This window comes from Rhipicephalus microplus, chromosome 9, assembly GCF_043290135.1.
Source record: "Rhipicephalus microplus isolate Deutch F79 chromosome 9, USDA_Rmic, whole genome shotgun sequence".
NCBI classification, from domain to species: Eukaryota; Metazoa; Arthropoda; class Arachnida; order Ixodida; family Ixodidae; genus Rhipicephalus; species Rhipicephalus microplus.
Genome location: NC_134708.1, coordinates 71,699,742 through 71,719,864, shown reverse-complemented (window position 1 = coordinate 71,719,864; position 20,123 = coordinate 71,699,742). Strand labels below are relative to the sequence as shown.

Genomic DNA, 20,123 nt, shown 5'->3' with positions numbered 1-20,123 from the left:
AATGGTATGGGCATGCCTTGGACATGCCTCATTTGTAACCTAATAGATGAATTTATTGCTCTAAATTACTTTTTTTCACTGTATATCCGCTATTTTACTGTCACAGGGCGCTATAACTTGAAAATTTATTCAGTTTTCAAATGTGTTCTTGATGCTTCTTTTCGTTGAGGCTGCACTTGCTGATTGTCAGTGTATTAGGCCCTGCTACCTCATGTGCCGAAGGTTGCTAGTGAATTTTAAGTTTCATCATCTAGAATATTGGACAGTGCTAGTACCCTAGTGTTCTTCCTAGACTGGTGTACTCCTAAATGTAAACCTAAAAGGTTGTGTTGTTTTATGCACAAACTGGTAGCAAAGAATAGACTAGAAAACATGACACACAAATGCGAAAATACCACCCTTCCAAAGAAAACATTTTATTTATACATTCAGTCAGCAGTACTATTTACAAATTTTGTTTAACATTTCATTATAGAGCGTGTCTTGAGATATGTTGCAGATTAGGAGCGTCGTATCACGGGGGTGTATGATGATTATACAGCAGGGTAAGCTATTACACAGGCTCTTATATCGAGCAAAATTTTTAAACATTAGTGTTCATACCATTCATGATCGCACGTTTGCATAACACACAATGTTATTCCCGAAAAGGACATCCTTGACACATTTTTGAGTAAGGTCTTATTGATAAATTGGCCTTCACTTCATAACTTAGGAGTTTTTTTGCCCCTTGCGAAGTTCCTGTCTGTCAAGCCTGTAGCAAATGTCTCTGTAAGGTCACCCATGTCATAAGAGAATTCAGGAAAAAAAAAAACAAGTTGGCACTGCTACAGAGTCAAGTCAACTTCATGTCATCAGTGTTGGAAGCTTTCAACACTAGCGCTGCTACTCTATCAGAAGCTTTCGTGAGCGAGAAAATGATGTACATGTGTAAAACCGGCAGTCTTATGACTTTCCGGTCATAGTGTCTACGTTTGCATATGGCATTAATGAATGAATGAACAGATTTTATTTCTTGAGAGATGCAGAAAAACGAAGCGAAGCTAAACGCCATTCGGCCTGACGTGGCTTCATAATAACAGCCATAGAACTGGCTTTTATGTGCAAGCGAGCCCTGTTTGTGAAATTGTCGCGACTGTTCGAGGCTGCAAAGGTATAGCTCGTATCTGTTATGGGGGGATCGACTAAGGTGCAGACGCCTTCACTATCTCACGTAGGAGAATATATGGCGCATCTGTGAAATTGGCAAGACTGTGCCACAGGCCGTGAGAGAAACAAACGCCAGAAGAGGAGGTTGCCTTTATACATTTCTTTGTCCCCAGGTGTTTACAGCATTACATTTTGGAAGCATTGACAGTAGAGCTCGACTCTAAACAATGACATGCGGTCCCTTATTTTTTATTTATTTACCGTTAATTATTGTTCTGGTTTGGCACGGCCTGCATGTCCTTGCACCTAAGTTAACCCACTGCACAGCCAAGCGCTTATGTAGAAATAGCACTACAAGTTTCTTTAAGAGTTTAAAGCCCCGGAGTGGCTTGCACGTAACTACGTCAAAGCCCTGACTGGGTCGTGTTTGATTGTTCACTTCCATTCACTAGTTATAGGTAAAACATCACTCATCCTTCTTTGACGTCTCGCAGCAAAGAAGTGTGCAGAACTCTTAATTCTGCCCGGCAGTGCATGGATACTGAGGTTTAAGCTTTAGCACTAAAAAGTATACAAACCCAGTGTGCTAGTGTCCGCTATTACGGATGCCAATGCACGTGGCACGATCGAGTCTCAATACTCTGGGTGTGTTCTAATGTATCGGGCATTGGAAATACGAAACTCGTCCTCGCAGAATGTTTTCCAGAGCCAGAATTTTTCTCATGCATCCAGCAAACCAGTTCAACGATGAGCTAGGCGTCTAGTCCGAGCGCCGTTAGAAGGTCGTCGACGAGCTTGAGCTTATCATTGGCGTTCACAATCTCTGCAGTGCTCCGCGCATTCGCACTGATGTAGTAGCGAATGTCGTCGATGACGGTGATGGAGTCCGTCTCCTGTCGTAGTTTCACCTCCTTTGCATCCTCCCTGACGACCTCATGGAATTCCGGGAGCTCGACGACCTGAAATGTGCAGACCACAGCTTCACGTCAAGAGCAAAGTGGAAATGTCTTGGGGGTTGTATCGGTGATTTGGTCGTCACTATAACCCCCCAAGATTATTGATGACCGGTTATATTGACTATCTGTTTTTCTCCCTTGCCTTCTATTTCATTGTGGACGCACCATTATTTGTGAGATACAAATTGGTTTCATGGAATCCTGCCAAGTTGACAAAGGACTATAAAAGGTAAATTGTAGTAGCACAAAGAACACCACAGAGCACCACATGTAAATCCACACAGACTTCATGCAAATATTCGTATAAAGTTTTATATGGAAACCCGTATTGAATTCATAAAAAGCGATATGCAGCCCATACAGCTTTTATAGCAAAAGCGAGATCACAACAACGCAGCTACCACCCATAACCACTGTCACATGAAATAATAATAATAATAATAAAACACAATAAAACATCATCTATGACAGAGCCATGTTGGTGCTTGACACTCCTGCGCAGAAGAGTCTACACAGGCTTCATATTAAAATGAAACAATGTTGACATATGCAATATAGTGCGGCAGAAGAGTAAAATAACCAGGTGAAACAGAATGTGAATTGTGTAACTAGGTGCCACACAATGCGAATTTCATTAACGAGTGGATTGTAGAATGCTTTCAACCCACTACAAAAGGCTGGGCTATAATTCTCCATAGTCAACGGCTACCTGTTCAAAAGAGTGCACATACAATGCATTGAAGACGTGTAGTGGGTACCCCGCTCCTCCACAGAATGAGGAATAATGGCGCAGTGGGTGCTTCCCAACTTGACAAAAGTTGTGACTCGTGGTGTAGTGGCTACTTTGCAAGTGTAGGGCACCCCCAAGAGAGTTTACTACGGGCTCTAGGGATGCCGCTCTTCTAGCTTTCGCTGTGACTGTGCTGCACTTTCCGTGCAGGCTTGATGTTTCTTTGAGAAATTCAGATCAATTTCCTTGCACCTTTGTGTACACACATGTGCACTCCAATTTCATCCCTTTTATACCGACTGTATGTGTTTTTGTAACTGTAACAGTAGCATTACCATGCAAGAAGTTGTTATAGTTACAAGCTACATAAAACGAAATAACAATGAGTTATAAGTTACTTGAAACAGTACCCATCGTGGTAATACATTACTAGTAAATACTGTACACACAATCGTAAGTCAATCGATTTGGTCTTTGAAATGCAAAGTTCGGGGATCGATCTAGACACGAAAACTAGTTTCGGTTGTGAAGTCTATTTGAAAATAATCCCCACGTATTCCTGCAAAGCTAGTTTTTCTGCAAAGCTTTCAAGCAATGCCATGAAGCCACCTTGGCACACAAATGACTTTACGGTGTGTTAATAAAAAAAAAATTGATGTAGTGCGCTCGTGCTCTTCTTTTGTTTTCGTTGGCCATTTTTTTTTGGGGGGGGGGGGGTCAACCTACATTCGAGTCGACTTATAATCATGTCAATACGGTAGTTGTTGTCGAAGACTGGCCACTGCTATGCCCACCTTGGCAAGATGCTTGGCCATGAACTCGATGCACTGGTTTTCTAGCCTCGGCAAACGGAAGAGGCGTGATGCTCGCAGGGTGCCACAGACAGTTTCCACTTCGAGCATGCGTGCTATCGACGCACCGCACTGCCGCTTCAGGTCTGGCAGCAAGTACACGTCTGCAGCACACAGCACGTCCCAGACGTTGTCTGCGTTGAGCTGAAGTTGGGAAAGTTGTGTGTCTTCAGTGTTGCTACCCACTCGCATGGTGCAGCATGTACACATTGGCCATTTATAACAACAACAACAAATGAGCTTAAAGGACCCCTGAGAGCGAAAGTTTTGTCTGCGACTTTTTTTTACTGTAATCTGTAGCTTTGCATCTAGTAATGCTGAAATTGAATCGTAAATAGTAGTCTTAATGCATCATATAATTCACACTAGCATCGTTAATTCACAATGATTTTGCGTCAATTTGAAAGACCTATTTAAATACCACAGGAAACTAACGCCCCGCAGCGGGGCAGCACATGAGACTATGTGTGCTCAAGCTTCAATGGCGCTGAACGCGCTCTTGTCAAATAAAGGGACCCGCGGGCGGTGAAGAACGAAACAATGCGGGTGCTTCGAGCGTGTCATTCTCAGAAAAAAAAAAAAAAGAAAAGCATTCCTGGTGCATGCAGCCAAGATCGCCTTGGGAGCAGTCCGACAACAGAGCGAGAGGGGTAACGTACAACAGTCCTCGCCAGACACTAGTCAAGGTATTGTGTGTGCCCCACAAATGTTTTCCGACGATGACAATACTTGCTTGACCCTTGCAACGTCTCGAGGGGCCCCTTGCTACGTCCAACCACTGAAAATGCCGCCTGCACCTAAACACTCGAACGAGCATGCACTATTTAAAAAAAAAACAAAAAAACAAATTAAAATATCTTATAGGCCACGCTCATCACTAATAATCAGTCGGAAGTGCCCCCCCACACGACTCTCAACCAAGCATTTCCAGTTTCCAAATTGGTGTCGGGGGGGGGGGGGGGGGGGTCCTTTAACGCTTGCAGTGGAAGGCAGTGGGATGTATAAGATGCAGAAGTTATATATAACGCGAAACCACTGATAAGAACAGCAAACAGCGTGCGCTATAAAAAAAATGACGCACGCGTGGCACAAGATTTTTGGTTCTTTTCGCTGGAATAAACGGCAGCATTGAGATGCACTGCTCGAACTTCGTCACATGTGTTGTCCTTAAAACCCGGTTCATCTAAAACGAATTCTTCAAATTTTATAACCACAACGCATGTTTCAGGCTTCACTCATGCTCTCTCGGCAATTGAGTGCATCGATAGCACAGTTGAACCCAGGTGATGGAATCTGGTATGCTGAGTTATTGTTATGGAATAGTAAAATTTTCTTGGATGCTCCATGCAGAAGGATAGCACTGTACTATGCTTGTAGAAATGCAAAGCACTCTTTCACCATCTCGCCCCATGCTATGCTTCACCAATCTTCCATTGCTCACCTTGTCATCCATGTCACTGTAAACATGGTGCAGAATGCAACTGAACACATCGTGTGTGACCTGCTGCAGTTCGATTACTGGTAGCTGCCGGCCACTGCTTGGCATACTTGCCTCTGTGAAGTGGTCCTCAATAAGGGCACGAAAATACTCACTACGCTTGCAGAGAAAAACCTGTGAAGAAGAAATATATAGGTGAAGTGTGTTTTCATTCTGGCCAGCACTCTAGATGTTCACTAGAATAGATAATTGGGTTAGCTCGTATATTTGTGCATATACAGCAAGAGCTCGTTAATTTGAAAAATCCTATGATTTGGTGCGTGTTCTCACCCCAGCTGTCATTTGCATTTTTTAATGGCATCAAACTCTACTTAATTCAGTAATACTTGGTCGTTGCCCGGTCAATTCAGACGATTCTTGGAGCGCGACGAGCATGAAGAGCCAAAACAGCGTTCGTGGACAACTGAACCAAGGTGGTGCACTCTGCATCGCCAACATCATCAGTGTGGTAACAACATTTCGCGTCAATAATGCAAAACATTGTAATCCCCTTCCAACCTAATGAGCTTTTGTAGGAGTAATGTGCCATGTTCAAAATTTACATTCAATGCATACTTAACAAAATCAAAGTATTGAGGAATGGAGACAGTGTTCATCGCAGGGCAGTAACGATAACCGCATGAATGTCCACTCTGCGTTCAAACCTCCCGTCTCCTTTATATTCTTTCATGCCACCAATCCCTTTCCCCTGATACTGAGCTGTACTTCTCTATAAAATGAAGGACATAGTGCCACACAGTGGCGTAACCAGGGGGGGGCACACTGGGCCTGTGTCCCCCCCTTAAAAATTTTTTTTCGCTACAGCATACAGAGTGAAAAATGACCATTTAAATGTGGTTCCTCCCCCACCCCCGTCGGAAAAAATTTCCGCCTGTGCCCCAGGTGTCAACATTTTTCTAAAAACTTGAAGGTTGCTCCAGCTTCACATTCAAGAGCAAAACGCAACAGCATTAGAACAGTGTGATTGGGTCCTCTTCACATCGCCCTCTCAAATGCTAGCTTCGTTTCCTGGTGCACACCTCAACCATGCAGCAAAGAAAGGAACGTGTGAATTCGTAAAACTGTACGTTTAAAACTATTGTAGGATGCCTACAGCAAGTGACACTGCCCACTATGCCATAATTCTTTCTTTGGTGAATCGGTGATATACCCACCACGTATTTGCAAGGCAACACACCTACCTACACAGATGCACAGTTTGTTGAAGCTGTTGCTGATAATGATGTTTATGCCTGTGTGCTTTGTAATTGGTAAGCCTTTAAATCAAGCACTTTTTGAGCAGATCGTGTGTTTGAATGCCAGATGTGATTCTACATAACTGCCGTGCAACATTACATTCATCATGGACACAGCTCGCATTACGTGACATTCGTACAGGACTTTTTTTTCCTGAAACATTTCCCAGCACAGGTGCGGCTCTGTTGTGGAACACCTGTTTGCCATGCGGAAGTTCTGGGCTCAACAATTTCTATTCGAACCAAAGATCGTTGCTTTTTTTTTATTCGCATCTATCTCACATTTTCGCTCACAAACAATAGTGATATTTTGCTCACAACATGAGCAAAATATCGCTATCAAAATATCACTGTCAATAGTGATATTTTGCTCACAATGGGACTTCTGTGAAACAAATTCTTTGATGCTAATAAGGTGCACTTCTTCCGCCCACGAGAATGTGGGCAGACATGTGCAGGTTTGGCAAATGTTATCTGTGCAGGGCATTGAAAACGGTGCCGCAGAGATGGTTACTCCATTGAATGGTTATTCAGAAGAAAATTGATCACGGAAGTGAGAGCGTCAACTCTTATGCACTGTTTACGATACACAAGGAACCGTGCATTGTTGTGGAGAAAGAGGGCTGCAACGTCACCTTGTGGCATAGAAAGTGCCGGCCATGCACTCTGAAGCAGATGTCTGCGTAGTTTCCACCTTCAGAAAGAAATGAAACGTCACCGGCAGTCGCCTGGAACAAGAGGGATGTGTGTTTGGTCACGATGCCTGCTTATGACTAGCAGGAGCAGTTAGCTGTTGTAATTATGGTAACTGCTACGGTTACAGTTGCTGTTTCGAAGTATGAGTTTAGATTGCATGGAATCCAGTGTCAGAAACAATGTCGACAATATGATAGTTCTACATTTGTTTCTTCTGCAAGTATATTTTTCAACCTATGCCATCTTAGTTCTTTCATCTCCCTTAAATCAATCAATCAATGAAGCTGTTATTTCTCCGAGAAAAATATGGGGCTAACAGAAAAAATTGAAATCTCACTAAAGTGCAGGTTGACAAAGCTCCGGGCCCGTACCGAGTCCTACAGCAAATGAGCCTCATGTCAAAATAAGTGATTGTGCAGGACATAGCAAAGTCCTGACTAGTGCTGCTTGTGCTCAGTTGCTCAATTTGCTAATACTAAGGCACGTCACAATTCCCAAGGTTTCTTTATTGTGCTCCTGTCAGTGCGAATGCTCTTAGCCAAGAAAAAGAGAAAAGAAACTGACAAACATATTTTGTATATTACCTCTGGTGCAAGCTCAACAGGTAACGCGGCAAAGTCCCTCTGTAGCTGCTCGCGATAATGGGTTGGTTCGAGCAGGATTGCCTCACTCTCTGCCGAATGTTGATTCCTGTGGCTTCCTGCATAGGATTCAATGTCATAGAATTCAATGCCTCAAAAGGGTGATTATCGATTAACTGAACATTTCCTTGCGTGCGAGACAAGCATACGAAAATTAAATGAGATTAAGGTTGGGCTCGGACTGGTACACGTAAGAGCTCCATTCAGGTGATTTGCAGCAGGGCTGATCACCCAGCTAGAACAGATGCAGTCATAGTCTGAGGGGTGTTCAAATGAAAAGGTACGAAATGTTGCAACAATGTGACCGCTAATATGGAAGCCTATGCAGCTATGAGAAAATGTAGCAAGGCATCTAGGTATGCGAATGGAGCTTCCGCCATGGATCGGAAAATGCGGGAGCACCCGCGTGCACAAAAGAGAGCAGAGGCTGTACAGCAGCGTCCAATTGACACTGCTGTACATGTGAGGGCAGGATAGCGCTCACATTGTGAAATTCAATGATTGAGGAGAAGCGAGGCGTTGTTTAATTTCCGACAGAAAAAGGTGTTAAATCGGCCACCACTCGTCGCTGGCAGTGACTGCGTACGGAAAAGACTGCGTGAGACACTCTGAAGCTGACACAGGCTCATCAAGAACAAAGACTGGCTCACGGATGGTGCGCTTCTGCTTCGTGATAACGTGTGTCTACTTGTCTCCAGAGTCACACACTAGCCATGTTTAAGAGCGATTATCTTGCTTGACCATCTATACAACAGCCCGGACATGTCACTTTGCAATTTTCCCCTGTTTGGTACCCCCGAACAATTCAGCCAGCGCCAATGGACACCGACAAAACAGCGAAGCTGGTGGCACGCAGTGTGGTTGAATGAAGTGGAATGGAGTGGGAGTGAAGCGGGAATGGGGTGGCATTAAGGGTGGCTGTAGTGAGCATAGTGGTGAGTTGTGGGAATAGCGCGTAGGGGGAAGAGCGGCATATATCCATAGTGTAGTAAATTTAAGGGCTGACTTTTCATTGCTAGCCACAATACTAATGAACACTAGTAGACAACGGTGCCAAAAAAAGTATGTATAGGGGACCTTATTGTAATTGATTGCAATGTAAACATAAAGAAAGAAAAGCAGACGAAAAGATGACCTGCCGCGGGTAGGGACTGAGCCTGCAACCAACCTGGGATTATTGGTCAGCAGCCAGCTCGTTAAGGGTCACGTGCTACGTGACACCAACATGCAAAAAAGTGTTCCACGGTCGCCGAAATGGCTATAGGTGACGCTGACTGAGATTCTCGCGTTTAAATACACATGTATACCCTATATAGTGAATGGAGGGATGACCGCTGCCGTAGCTCAGTGGTAGAGCGTCAGACACGTCATGCGAACATTGCAGGCTCAGCCCCTGCCGACAGCAAATAATCTTTTCATCCAATTTTCTTTCTTCGAATTTACATCACAATTACTTCTGATAACATCCCTATACCTTATTTGGCATAATTGTCCGTTAGTTCACATTAACATATCCACAGTAGGATTTGCCTACTTTCTCTGGGTAAGTCTTGCTATGATCAACGACTGTGTCCGGGCATGAGACCTTGACCAAGAGCACCTCTATCGTTTAAACATCTCAAATGAAAGTGTTTCAATTTGGACGATAAACTCAAGGATGCTGTGTATGTCTGGGTCTCGTCACGGCCACAGCAATTCTGGGAACAAGAAATCGTTCGGCTTGTTCATCATTGGGATCGATGTTCTCAGGCCTGTGCTGCATTGTCTTAATAAAACCTTCCACAGCGTTGTTTCGTACTTTTTCATTTGAACACCCCTTGTGTATGGGCCTGTCACTGCTTTCCGTACAGAGTAACAGGCTTGATTCACATGCAAAGCCATGGCTGCAAAATGATGGCGCACAGATGGCACCAGAGGAGATGACAGTAGCCAACGGTGTTTTAGCATAATGTCTATAGATTTGTAAACACATGAAACGTTTTTGAACACTTTATTTATTTGTAACGTGTTTTTCTAATGTGTTCCGAATTATATACTCAACATTTCGACAAACACCACAATGCATAATGCTGGTTGCCAACTTCAATATGAAAAATAAAAGTGAACACAATATATTAAATTTGTACAAAAACAGCTTTTTACCATTCTGAGCATATTTAAAAGTTTGGTCAGATTTCTTTCGCTTCTGGCAGTGATTCACATTCCAATTGGTTTCAGAAAATACTTTTTACATGCTTTTTGTAAGCACATAGTAACACCCTTTCTAGCTTACTTTACTGCATGTATATCACACTCCCTTGTGCAAAAATAAACCTAGACAGCAGGCTAAGCAGTATTCTAAGAGCTCTAGCTATAGCAATCGACATATTGACACAAAACACTGTATACATGTGACAAGCAGCGATGACCACAATGTCAATATCTGTCTGAATGTGCTAACACGAAGTATTAGATAGCCGAGTTTGGGTCATCGTAAGTTTACCGTATTAGGTATAATCAGCACAAAACAGTAACAATAATGTTGCAGCCCGAACAGCAAACTTTAACAGCAATGTTTAGCTACATGTGCTTTGTCGGCAGTTAGCAACTGAAAGTGAGACATCTTCCCTTTGAGGAGGAGTACCTTACAGCATCATGTGCGATATGAGAAGCCACAAATTATTTCTCACCCTGATTCAGAGCTTGTATCACCTCATCCTTGACGTCGGTGATGAGGCCCATCAGCCTGCACCGCAATGCCAGCTCGGCAAAACTGTCAAACTGCTTGGCTTGCATCTCGAGTCGTCCTGAAAGTGACGCAGCTATGGCTCAATGCAAGCCACGAGTATTCAGTGCACCTTGGGATGTCATGGAACAGGAGCTCGTAACGACGAGCAGAAGGCTTGGGTATATTTTACTGCTGCCTTAAATTTCGGGCCACACACAGGTAGTTTAAATATAGGTAGTTCAGGTAGTTTAGATATAGGACAGCTACCATAAAAACTCTATGCTTAAAGGCCAGCTCTGGCGATTTTTGACCATGTCAGGGTAATGGCGTTTATGTTCCTGAGACACTCTTGTCATGCGCCTGATAGCTGAAATGTTCGACAAATTCAAAAATAGTGTTAATTAGCAAAAAACTGCAACTGAAACGCAACCAAGTGCACTGTCCGTGCATGACGTAGTACTTTGCCCAAACTGGAAATCCTGCTAGGCATGCCAGTCCTGCCAGCGTGGAATACAAAAACTGTGAAAGCCGCAAAGAGCACACGTTCAGTGGATAGGTCGCCACGCCAGCAACGCCACACCATGTCTGTGACTGATTGTGCCTCATGCACAAGCTACTTGAAGCTGTCAAACAATGACAGCTCCTCAAAGCTGTCAAGCAATGACAGCTATGATTCAGACGCATTTAGAGGTCAACAAGCATCGCCATTCCTCTTCAGAGAAGAATAACAGATTTTCGTATTTGTTTGCCTGCTTGCGCATCAGGCCGCTAGATGGCACTACTTGTCCAGGCCGTCCAAGTTTGTGCCTGCAGCAATTGGCGAAAATGCTTACGCTGTTATGGTAAATATATGGCGAATCGTGTGTAGCCCACAACGCTGCACCACTTGCCAGCCATTGTATGCCCACCCACTAGGAAAAGAAAATCGCACGCTCAACCAACGAAACACCGGCCTACACAATCCATAGCAGACAACTGAAGCAGACACGGCAGTGGGTCATCAGGCCCATCATTTCCATTGCTTGCAAAAATCAATGTCACACACAAAATGTTCCCAATAATTCCCACAAGCGAAGAGAGCATTTAGAGGCAAGCTACAAAATTCATTTGAAAATAATCTGTAAAGCTCTCAAACCTGCAATTTGGCATGAATGGCGCAAACGTGCAATGAACTTAGCCAGTGAATTTCATCAAGATTCACTGATCTCGGAAAATCGTTAGAGTTGGCCTTTAAAGTACTAGTGAATTCGACATGAAAGGCACACAAAGGCAGGCATTAATGATATCATAACAAAAGAAATGATACCTTTATTGCTGGACGTAAAGCATAACTGACAAAAGTAAATTTCTTGGCACTGAGGGTAGCCACTTCAGCCAGCTTGTTATCATTATGAGAAAAGAAAAAAAAACTCTATGCAATAATTCGCTGGGACCAACATCATGGCTGCCAATAGTGAAATTAGATTGCTATTAGCTCTGTAGCTTTCCCAAAACTCCCTCAGTAAACATGTACACCACTTAAAAGTAGCCTAAGTTAGCCTAGATGAAATTAAGTGGCCCTTATAAGTTTTTGTCTGGTTACTTGGAATTTTTATTGAAACAGTGCTGAGTGCTAGATATGTATCAGGATTGAAATTTGTGTACATACAATAATGACTCCTGTTAGTGTTCTTATGCATGAGAATGCAAACTGCTGCAAATATGCCACAGTGAACAGCTCGCCACAGCCGTTGCATGAGATACTTGCCTGTGTACAGGTACTGCATCATGATTTGAAATATTGAGGCGTCCACCTAGAAGAAAGCGTGACAGGGTGTTACTAATTATACCACAAGCCACCCCACCGCAAGTCATATTCAGTGAAAGAATGAAGCTCCCGATAATACACCCAAATGCTGTTAGCCAAGATCTTTGTGTGTAAGACCTAGAGATAGCGCAACCGTCCCATGCAGCCTCATGCTAGCGGCACGCTCCTTCAGAATTGTCTACCGATTTCCTCTTCCTCCTCTATGCACTCCGAGCAGACGGAGTATGCTCACTTTTTTAGTTTCGCTCAATGGCCAATAAACGGGCACAAGAGGTGACAATTTGGCAATTGTTGCCTTTTGCAACTGTTTCTGAATATAGTCTCGGAATATGTGAAGTGGCCAATGACGTTTCATTCGATTTCTCTCATGACTTCGATAGGGCCCAATTTGTTTTATTAACTACATGCCATGTCTGTCTCGTGTAAGGTGGACAAAACAGATATTCAAAACAATTCATTTGCCTGTGCTGCAACCCTCTCATGGCAGCTGCTTTCTGTAACTGCCACCAGGTTGGTGATAAAGACCCATGCGAGTATTGTTCTTGTGACAATGCTTTTTTTAATCGACGAATGCAAGTTAGCATATCTTCATAAAAACCAGGCAAGGAAGTGCATCGAGCGTTACTCTGAAAGACATATACAATTAAATAGGATCATCTTGTGATACTTTTGCAAGAACAGAGCAGTGGCGTATGTAAGACCTTTTTTTTCTGAGCTTTTGCGCAAACGAGGAAAGAGCCACGCAGTACAGACAAACCTTGATCAGTATGGCCTGCGGTATCATGCTGAGGGTAATCACACGCGATGCACAAGCCACAGGGTTAAGGCTACACTCACAGAATGGTGAGTCACCGGCACCACCTGTCGTCCCGCCCACTTCTCCACCAGGGAGCGCCGGAAAAACTCGCACCGCGCTGCCAAGACGCAGCGGTGAGCAGGAACCGCTTCGCCCAGCACGTTGAACGTGACGTCGCAGTGCTCACTGTCCTCCAGGCACCTGAAAGCATGTGCACCCTCCTGTCAGGTTTCGACACGGTTGAACTGCAGTGGTATAAAAATAATGTGGACATAGCTGAATGGAATGGACATAGCTGAATGAATGTTGATGCAACAGACATGAAAGTGGAGAATTATCAGTTGTAGTAAATGAAATAAGGAAGACTGGTCAAGGGCTAATTTTTTTTTGTTAGACAAGACCTACTCAAGACAACAGACAATGAAGCTAGCGAATGTATAGGGGACATTACTTATGTCTTCTAAGTGTATGATGGTAAGCATAACGCAAATGGACAAGAATCAAAACAGATAAAAAATCAGGTTGTAACAGGTAGGGACTGAAACTACAACATTCGAACAACTCGTCTGATACTCCGTGAATCGAGCTACAGTGGCTCTTCTTTTCCCATCCACTTGGTTTGTTTTATGTTTTCTGTAATCCTGGGTGTGTCATGCGGTGCTTTTCGTAGCCATGACGGTGAGTTTGGAACGCTCTTTTCTTTCACCAGCTGATGTCACAAAGCATGCAATCTTATTATGAGCTGGAAGTTGACCACAGTGGGCCCTCATTATGAAAGAATGCAAGAAAACCTGAGACAAGTTTTCATCCACTTTAATTCCTTTTGATTTATCTTATAATTACTGTTTTACAATTTAAAAAAATATACATAATGCTCCCTATACTTTCCTTAGCTTCACTTTCAATTGGTTTCATTACGCTGCAGATATAACAAGGCAAGTCTAATGTTTCTCTCTTCAACATCAATGCACAATACATGCTTATAAAAAATGTTGGATACTATAGTGAAGATATTTTCTTACTAGATGCAACCTAGTTAAGCTAATGAATGAGTGTACAGTTTTTTTATACTATCATGTACTAGAGAAGTGTTGATATGAACATTAATGTTATGGCTGTAGCATGAATATATGGCACAGGCAGGAGCACCAGGAAAAGAAGAGAAGGAGGACTGTTGTTGTTGCTGCTCGCGCTCGCTCCGCTTGACAACTGGTCGGTTCTAACTCTGCTTTTCTTAAATAAACGTCTCTCTGGCTCACCACTAAAAGCCTGCTATCATGGGGATAAGTTTCATGCAGCATGAAATAGTTTGAAGGAAGAATAATCTTGAAGTATTCATGGACCATTTCTCAGTTAACATACATACATTCTGACACCAAAACAGCACAGGAATTTTATTAAATATCAGTAAAAGCCACGACACATGTTGCCTGTTGCAGGTTTCTTATGATCGTATTCTCTTAGTTGCTATAGTCCTGCCTGGACGGTCAAAGCATGCCAGCCGATCGTTTCCACTACTAAAGAACTAGTCCTGTTCGTGCACTCAGCAAAGCTCTCTGCCTGCCTCGACGTCGGTTTGCAGTGCACGACCGATAGTGCTGACTTGCGTGCCCCTGAGAAGAAAACCCCATGGACTTCTAAACTTGCGTCCTAGTGTAGAAGATGAACGTACCTCCGCAGGAATTCGTCATAGGCATCTCGGCGCATGGTGCTCGAGGTGATCACCTTCCGATCCCGCAAGAGGTTTCGGATCTCCATGTTCAAGGAGGCGTAAAGGCAGCGCTCCCCATCGAACGTGTTGGCCACGCAGCGTGCTCCTGCAAGTGAGATTGTGCGATACCAAGGGGCTTGGACTACACGGTGCAACAGGAATGAATGCGCATAAAAACTGGTGACGGGCTTTCAAACAGCACGAATCTCTATATATTTTACATCAGAGATGCACTGGACCGTGCACAGCAAAAGCACACTTCCTAAAGTCACTGGAAGTGAGATGATTGTACGATTGAAATTCAGTACGAACTGTTTACTTCAGTAACTCTTGCAACTCAAGTCGCCGATGATGCAAATTGTTATCATCATCACTCTCAAACTGTTTTAGTTCACAGCAAGATGAAGGCTTCTTCTGATGATCTCCATCTCCTGTTTATCCCATCCTGTGTGAGCCAATTCCATTCTATTTCTGCAAACTTCTTAATTTTGTCACTTCATCTAACTTTCTGCCTTTTTGGATGGCCTTTCCCATTCCTTGGTAACCATATTGTGGCTGTTACTGTCCAGTGGTTGTCTGTTCTACACATTGCGTGGTCAGCCGAGGTCCATTTCTTTCTAATGACATCAACTAGGATATCTTCAACCCTTGTCTATTCTCTGACCCGTACTGCCATCCTCCGGTTTCCTAAATATAACTTTTTGTTCCATTTCACATAGCATGGTATTAAACTTTTTCTCTAGTTGATTTGTTATGCTCCATGTTTCAGCTCCATACGCTAAAACTCGTAGTATCCAGTGGTTGTATGCTTTTCACTTTAGTGACAGTGGCAGATTTCCCGACATCGTTACGTGATCTCAACTGCCTAAAGTTGTTGCATATTTTTGTTGATACCCCGAGCTACACATTAATTAATGAATATTTGTCTCTGGATAAACTGAAACCCACGAGAAATAGCCACGAACTCAATCTGACATCACTCCATCCACGTACTGACCTATTTGAGCTGAGCTTTTTTCGGCACACTACAGAAAAATGGAATATTTTGCCTGGATCAACCAGACCACTGCCTTAAGATTATTCTTGAATGAATGTATTGAATTGCACTTTCTATTTAGTGTTATTTCTGTTTCTTTTTTCTCTCTGTTTTTCTTTCTCTTGCAGTGTCACATTGTCTTTCTGTTTGTGTGATGTTAAAAACCCCTCTCCTACGATAGGCCAAATTGGGCTGCAGTATGTGAAAATAAATAAATAAATCACTTGCGAGCACCTGCCCACTGCACTACACCACGTTTGTTTTCTTACGTCAAGGCTAAAACAAAAAAGTATTGACTGCGATTCTACTTTACGATTACTTCACAAGTGACTTCGAAGTATCACTAATCGTGACGATGTTTACTATCAGTATGTATGGTATGTTAGCGCTAGTACAAATGTGCACGAAGAACACACGTGTGCTTACCTTGGGACAGTAAATATTCAACAACGTCCTTGTGACCGCAGAGACAGGCGTAGTACCTGGGAAACGAAATTACCCGAACCAGCGCTTTCGTGTCAAATATGCGAGATCTACTTGCGGCGCCGCCAAGTCTTAACAACTTAATTGATACTCACAGCGGCGTACCGTCCCATCTGTCCCTGACGTTCAGTTCGCTTTCCTGCTCTTCCACGAGATGCCTGTAGATACAAATAACAAGTAATGCGCACAGTACATTCTGATCAGTGTCCAATCAAAAGTAACTACTTTGCAGCGAGCCTAAAGTGTACGTGATTGCGCGGCCAGCGCAAGACCGGCGAAGGAGCATGAAGAAGGGCTAAGGAAGAGGGGAGCTGCGTCGCAGGGGCAGCAACTGCGAACTTTGATCAAAGGATGCGCGTCATCTCGACTGGGATCACTTGAAGGTTCATACCTTTGTACAGACGGAATCAAACCTGTTTAGAGCGCGTGCGCTGTTGTTATCCGAAAGTGAAAGCAACCGACAAAACTACTCGAGCCACATCGAGCCCAATTTGCTGTCATAGCTCAGAAAACGAAGAATCACAAAGCGATGGCTTGCCGCCTTGATTCCCGTGTCTTAACCTCTAATGCGTCACGCTTGCGATCGTGTGATTGCAGCTGGTCGTCAAAAGCGAAAACGGCGCATGTGATCGCACTGGTGCACTCACTTCACGCGAGCGAGGTCGCCTTTCCTGCAACTCAGAAACAACTCCAAGGTGTTTCTACGGAGTCCGTCGTGACTTTCGGCGATCAGGGCGTCCTTTTGAAGCCTCATGCCGGCAGTGTTTCGGCGAAAATCGGGTGATCTTTCGACGGCACTGCGCTGCGCAAGCAGACAGGCGATCGCCACGAGGTAACGAATTAAGCCATTGTTTATCGCCAGCTTCGTATTAAATGTCATTATGCTTAACAGTTATTATGTTAGGCTGTAATAAAGTAAATTATTTATATTAAAGTTACTATATCATAAACTTGTAAGTTTACTTACAACATGGAATATTATTCTTGTAGCTTAAAAACTCTTGATTAAAATGACATGTTAGTAGCGTCGTCAACCATAAAGTACACAAATATCCAAGTTGCAATTTGACCGCGCTCTTTCAAACGCGAAAAAGACGGCCACAGCTGCGCGGCAAATCCATTTCGCAGTGCACAAAACTTTGCATGTCTTTTGAAATAGAGTGTACCAATGCGTTCGTGCGTGTGTGTGCGTTTGATTAAATGACTCAGATAGGCTGCAACGTTAACACCTGCGCCTGTTCTTGTGGAGGAGGCTACTGACAACGCGCGAAGTTCGTTATACCGTAAGTACCGGCGTAGCTTAAGCACGTGGCGCGCATTTCCACGACCCTAAACGCGCATGCGCAATTAAATGCATCGCGCTGTAAACACAATGCAGGCGTCTTTGTCTTTTTACCTTTTCAAAGGAAGTTTTGCTGATCGAAACAATGTTAGCGCGCGCGCAGAGTCGACGCTTTCCAGCATGGTGGTCACCCCAAATAACCATCTTTTCTTCATTTTTCCCCTTGAAACACGTGAGCCAAGCGTGTCGAATTTTAAATGGCACCTATTTGAAAGCATTCGTCAATCTGGCAGAGGTGACGCTACTTCGTTTGGGCTTCAATGTCACATGTTACGTTTGCTTCCGGCCGCCGCCGTCCTCAAGGCGCGCTAGGTGGTGGACCTGACATATTGCTATAGATAAATAAGTATGTGCTGTTTCTACTATGTTGATAGTGCTGCAGGAAAGCATGTAGCATGAGCAATGATGAAAGTGCTGCTCCAAACAGTACTTTGTAAGTAATTGCTCCAAACCTGCTCTGAAATGACACTGAGAGAATGAGAATGACAAACTTTTACTGTTTCATCAACTCTTTAGTCCGTAAGAAACTGAAAAGATTCAGTGCACCATCATCCCAGTGTGCCACGTACTAGTGTGCAGCAATATCGGCTTTGATCTCATTTGTGCGACAAGAACTGGCCTATTAAGCATATAGGTCATTTGGCTGTTTTTTTCCCTCAGCTGGACATACAGGCTAGTGTGGTGAAGTGTAAAAATGAGCAGGATTGCTTTTCTCATGCCGATCATCTACTGCTTGTTTGGCAACAGTTATATGGGACTGCAGTTATTTTTAAAATGTGTTGCTCAGCTTTTTTGGTTTAATTTGATTTCTGCCCCAAATACTAGTACTTCAAACTGCATCTAATTTCACAGCACATTTTTGACGACTTGCCATTGTTTTCTTCATGAAATTTACATTGTTGTCTGGTAAATATATACTTGTCTGGTAAATAAAAAATAATATTTTCGAGATGCTTCGACAATGCTCCGAACTCCAATTAATGTATGCCAAATTTGATATCAGCTTTTAAACCTCCAATAGCTTCTCTGAACTAGCATCTTTTTCTGCTCCAAAAACACTCATTTGCTGCTCCAAAGTATGCTCCAAAAAGTAAAAAGTCACTTCCATTGCTGCATGAGTGTTAGCTAAGGCTAAGGACTATAGAAATGAAAAGTTGTACTTTCACCGAAAGTGACCAATAGACCCTTACTGCATGCTGATCACCTCACGAGTTCACCTCACATGTTTCAAACTAAAATTGCCGATTTGTTGTTTCTTGTATTCCGAATTTTTTTCAGTAAAACTGTTTTCCACTAAAAACGCAGTTCTTTGCACAGAAGACCTATCATTTCTTTTGTCACATCATCGCGTTTTGCTATTGTTGCAAATCTGCAGTACATTCTTATTGCTGTATCAGTTATAATGGACACCCGAGGCAGATTTGTTTCATCGCTGTCGACACGATGTCCCGTAATAAGTACAAATCCAGCATTCATCCATGCATCGTTTGTTGAATGTGCGAGCGGAAGCTGCAGACTGTTATAGCTGAGGCAGAGCTGAAAACTGCGCAACACTAGATGAAGGAAAAAAAAAAAAAACCATCAGCACAAGTGCAATATTGTTTTGGTCTCTTCTTCACCCTCATCCAGTATTGCGCAGATATGAAGAATCAGTACCAACTCTCCCAACTGTCAATTCTATTGCAGAGATGAAAAGTGCTGGCTGGCTTCGTCTGGCGAACGAGCATATGAAGAGGGGCTATGGGGGGCGCGTTGGCTGCATTGCTGGGGCAGCAACTGCGCATTTTGATCAAAAGGCGTGCATTGGTGTGCGTGGCATCTCGACTGGGATCACTTGAAGGTTCATACCCTTGTACAGATGGAATCACACTTGTCTAAGGCGGCGAAGTGCATGGCTGTGGACGCTACTGTTGTCTGTAGATGCTACCTCACATTAGCTACAAGCTTTTACGTCCATAGGTTGAAATACGTGGCGCAAGGTTGACAAAGAGACAAAAAGACAAGACAGAAAGATTCTCTTTGTCAACCTTGTGCCACGTATTTCAGCCTTTCTATCTTTTCTTCTTCTATTTTTTTTCTTTTCTTTTTTTTTCTTTGTCAACCTTGCGCCACGTATTTCAGCCTAATATGTACCAACTAGCCCAACATAACGTACTGTTAACTTACGTCCATACTTGAGTACAAGGACTTAGCAAGCAGTACGACTATGTATGGTATCATTACAGCGTTGACCTTTGCATATTTATGCAAAGAATCATTTGAGATGTAGCCGGCTGGGCGCTCTGGACAAGTGCGATGCTGTATGTACGTGCTGTAGTCTTGCCACTTACTTCATGTTGAAGTGGCACACTGCATGAAAATGGTGTTGCCTCCTGGAGCAGCTGTAGGCCCCTATGTCCTTAGCATTGTGTAATGTACCTCCAGATAGAATCCCAACGGAGTTAGTTGCTAGTGCTGCTTCGTATATAACATCACGATTTGTTCC

At 43.4% G+C, this 20,123-nt stretch overlaps 1 protein-coding gene across 1 annotated transcript; it reads right to left on the bottom strand.

Annotated features, from left to right (window-relative positions):
* Positions 1 to 400: 400 nt before the first annotated feature.
* Positions 401 to 17,120, bottom strand: LOC119163259 (ankyrin repeat and BTB/POZ domain-containing protein 1). Its single transcript, XM_037415217.2, has 12 exons — positions 16,944 to 17,120; positions 16,392 to 16,454; positions 16,240 to 16,295; positions 14,739 to 14,883; positions 13,108 to 13,267; positions 12,211 to 12,256; positions 10,426 to 10,542; positions 7,700 to 7,815; positions 7,055 to 7,147; positions 5,128 to 5,298; positions 3,630 to 3,830; positions 401 to 2,108 (listed from the first exon to the last, which is right to left on the bottom strand). The coding sequence occupies exons 1-12, from the start codon at positions 17,048 to 17,050 to the stop codon at positions 1,902 to 1,904; spliced, it is 1,482 nt and encodes a 493-aa protein (XP_037271114.2). The 5' UTR covers positions 17,051 to 17,120; the 3' UTR covers positions 401 to 1,901.
* Positions 17,121 to 20,123: the final 3,003 nt, after the last annotated feature.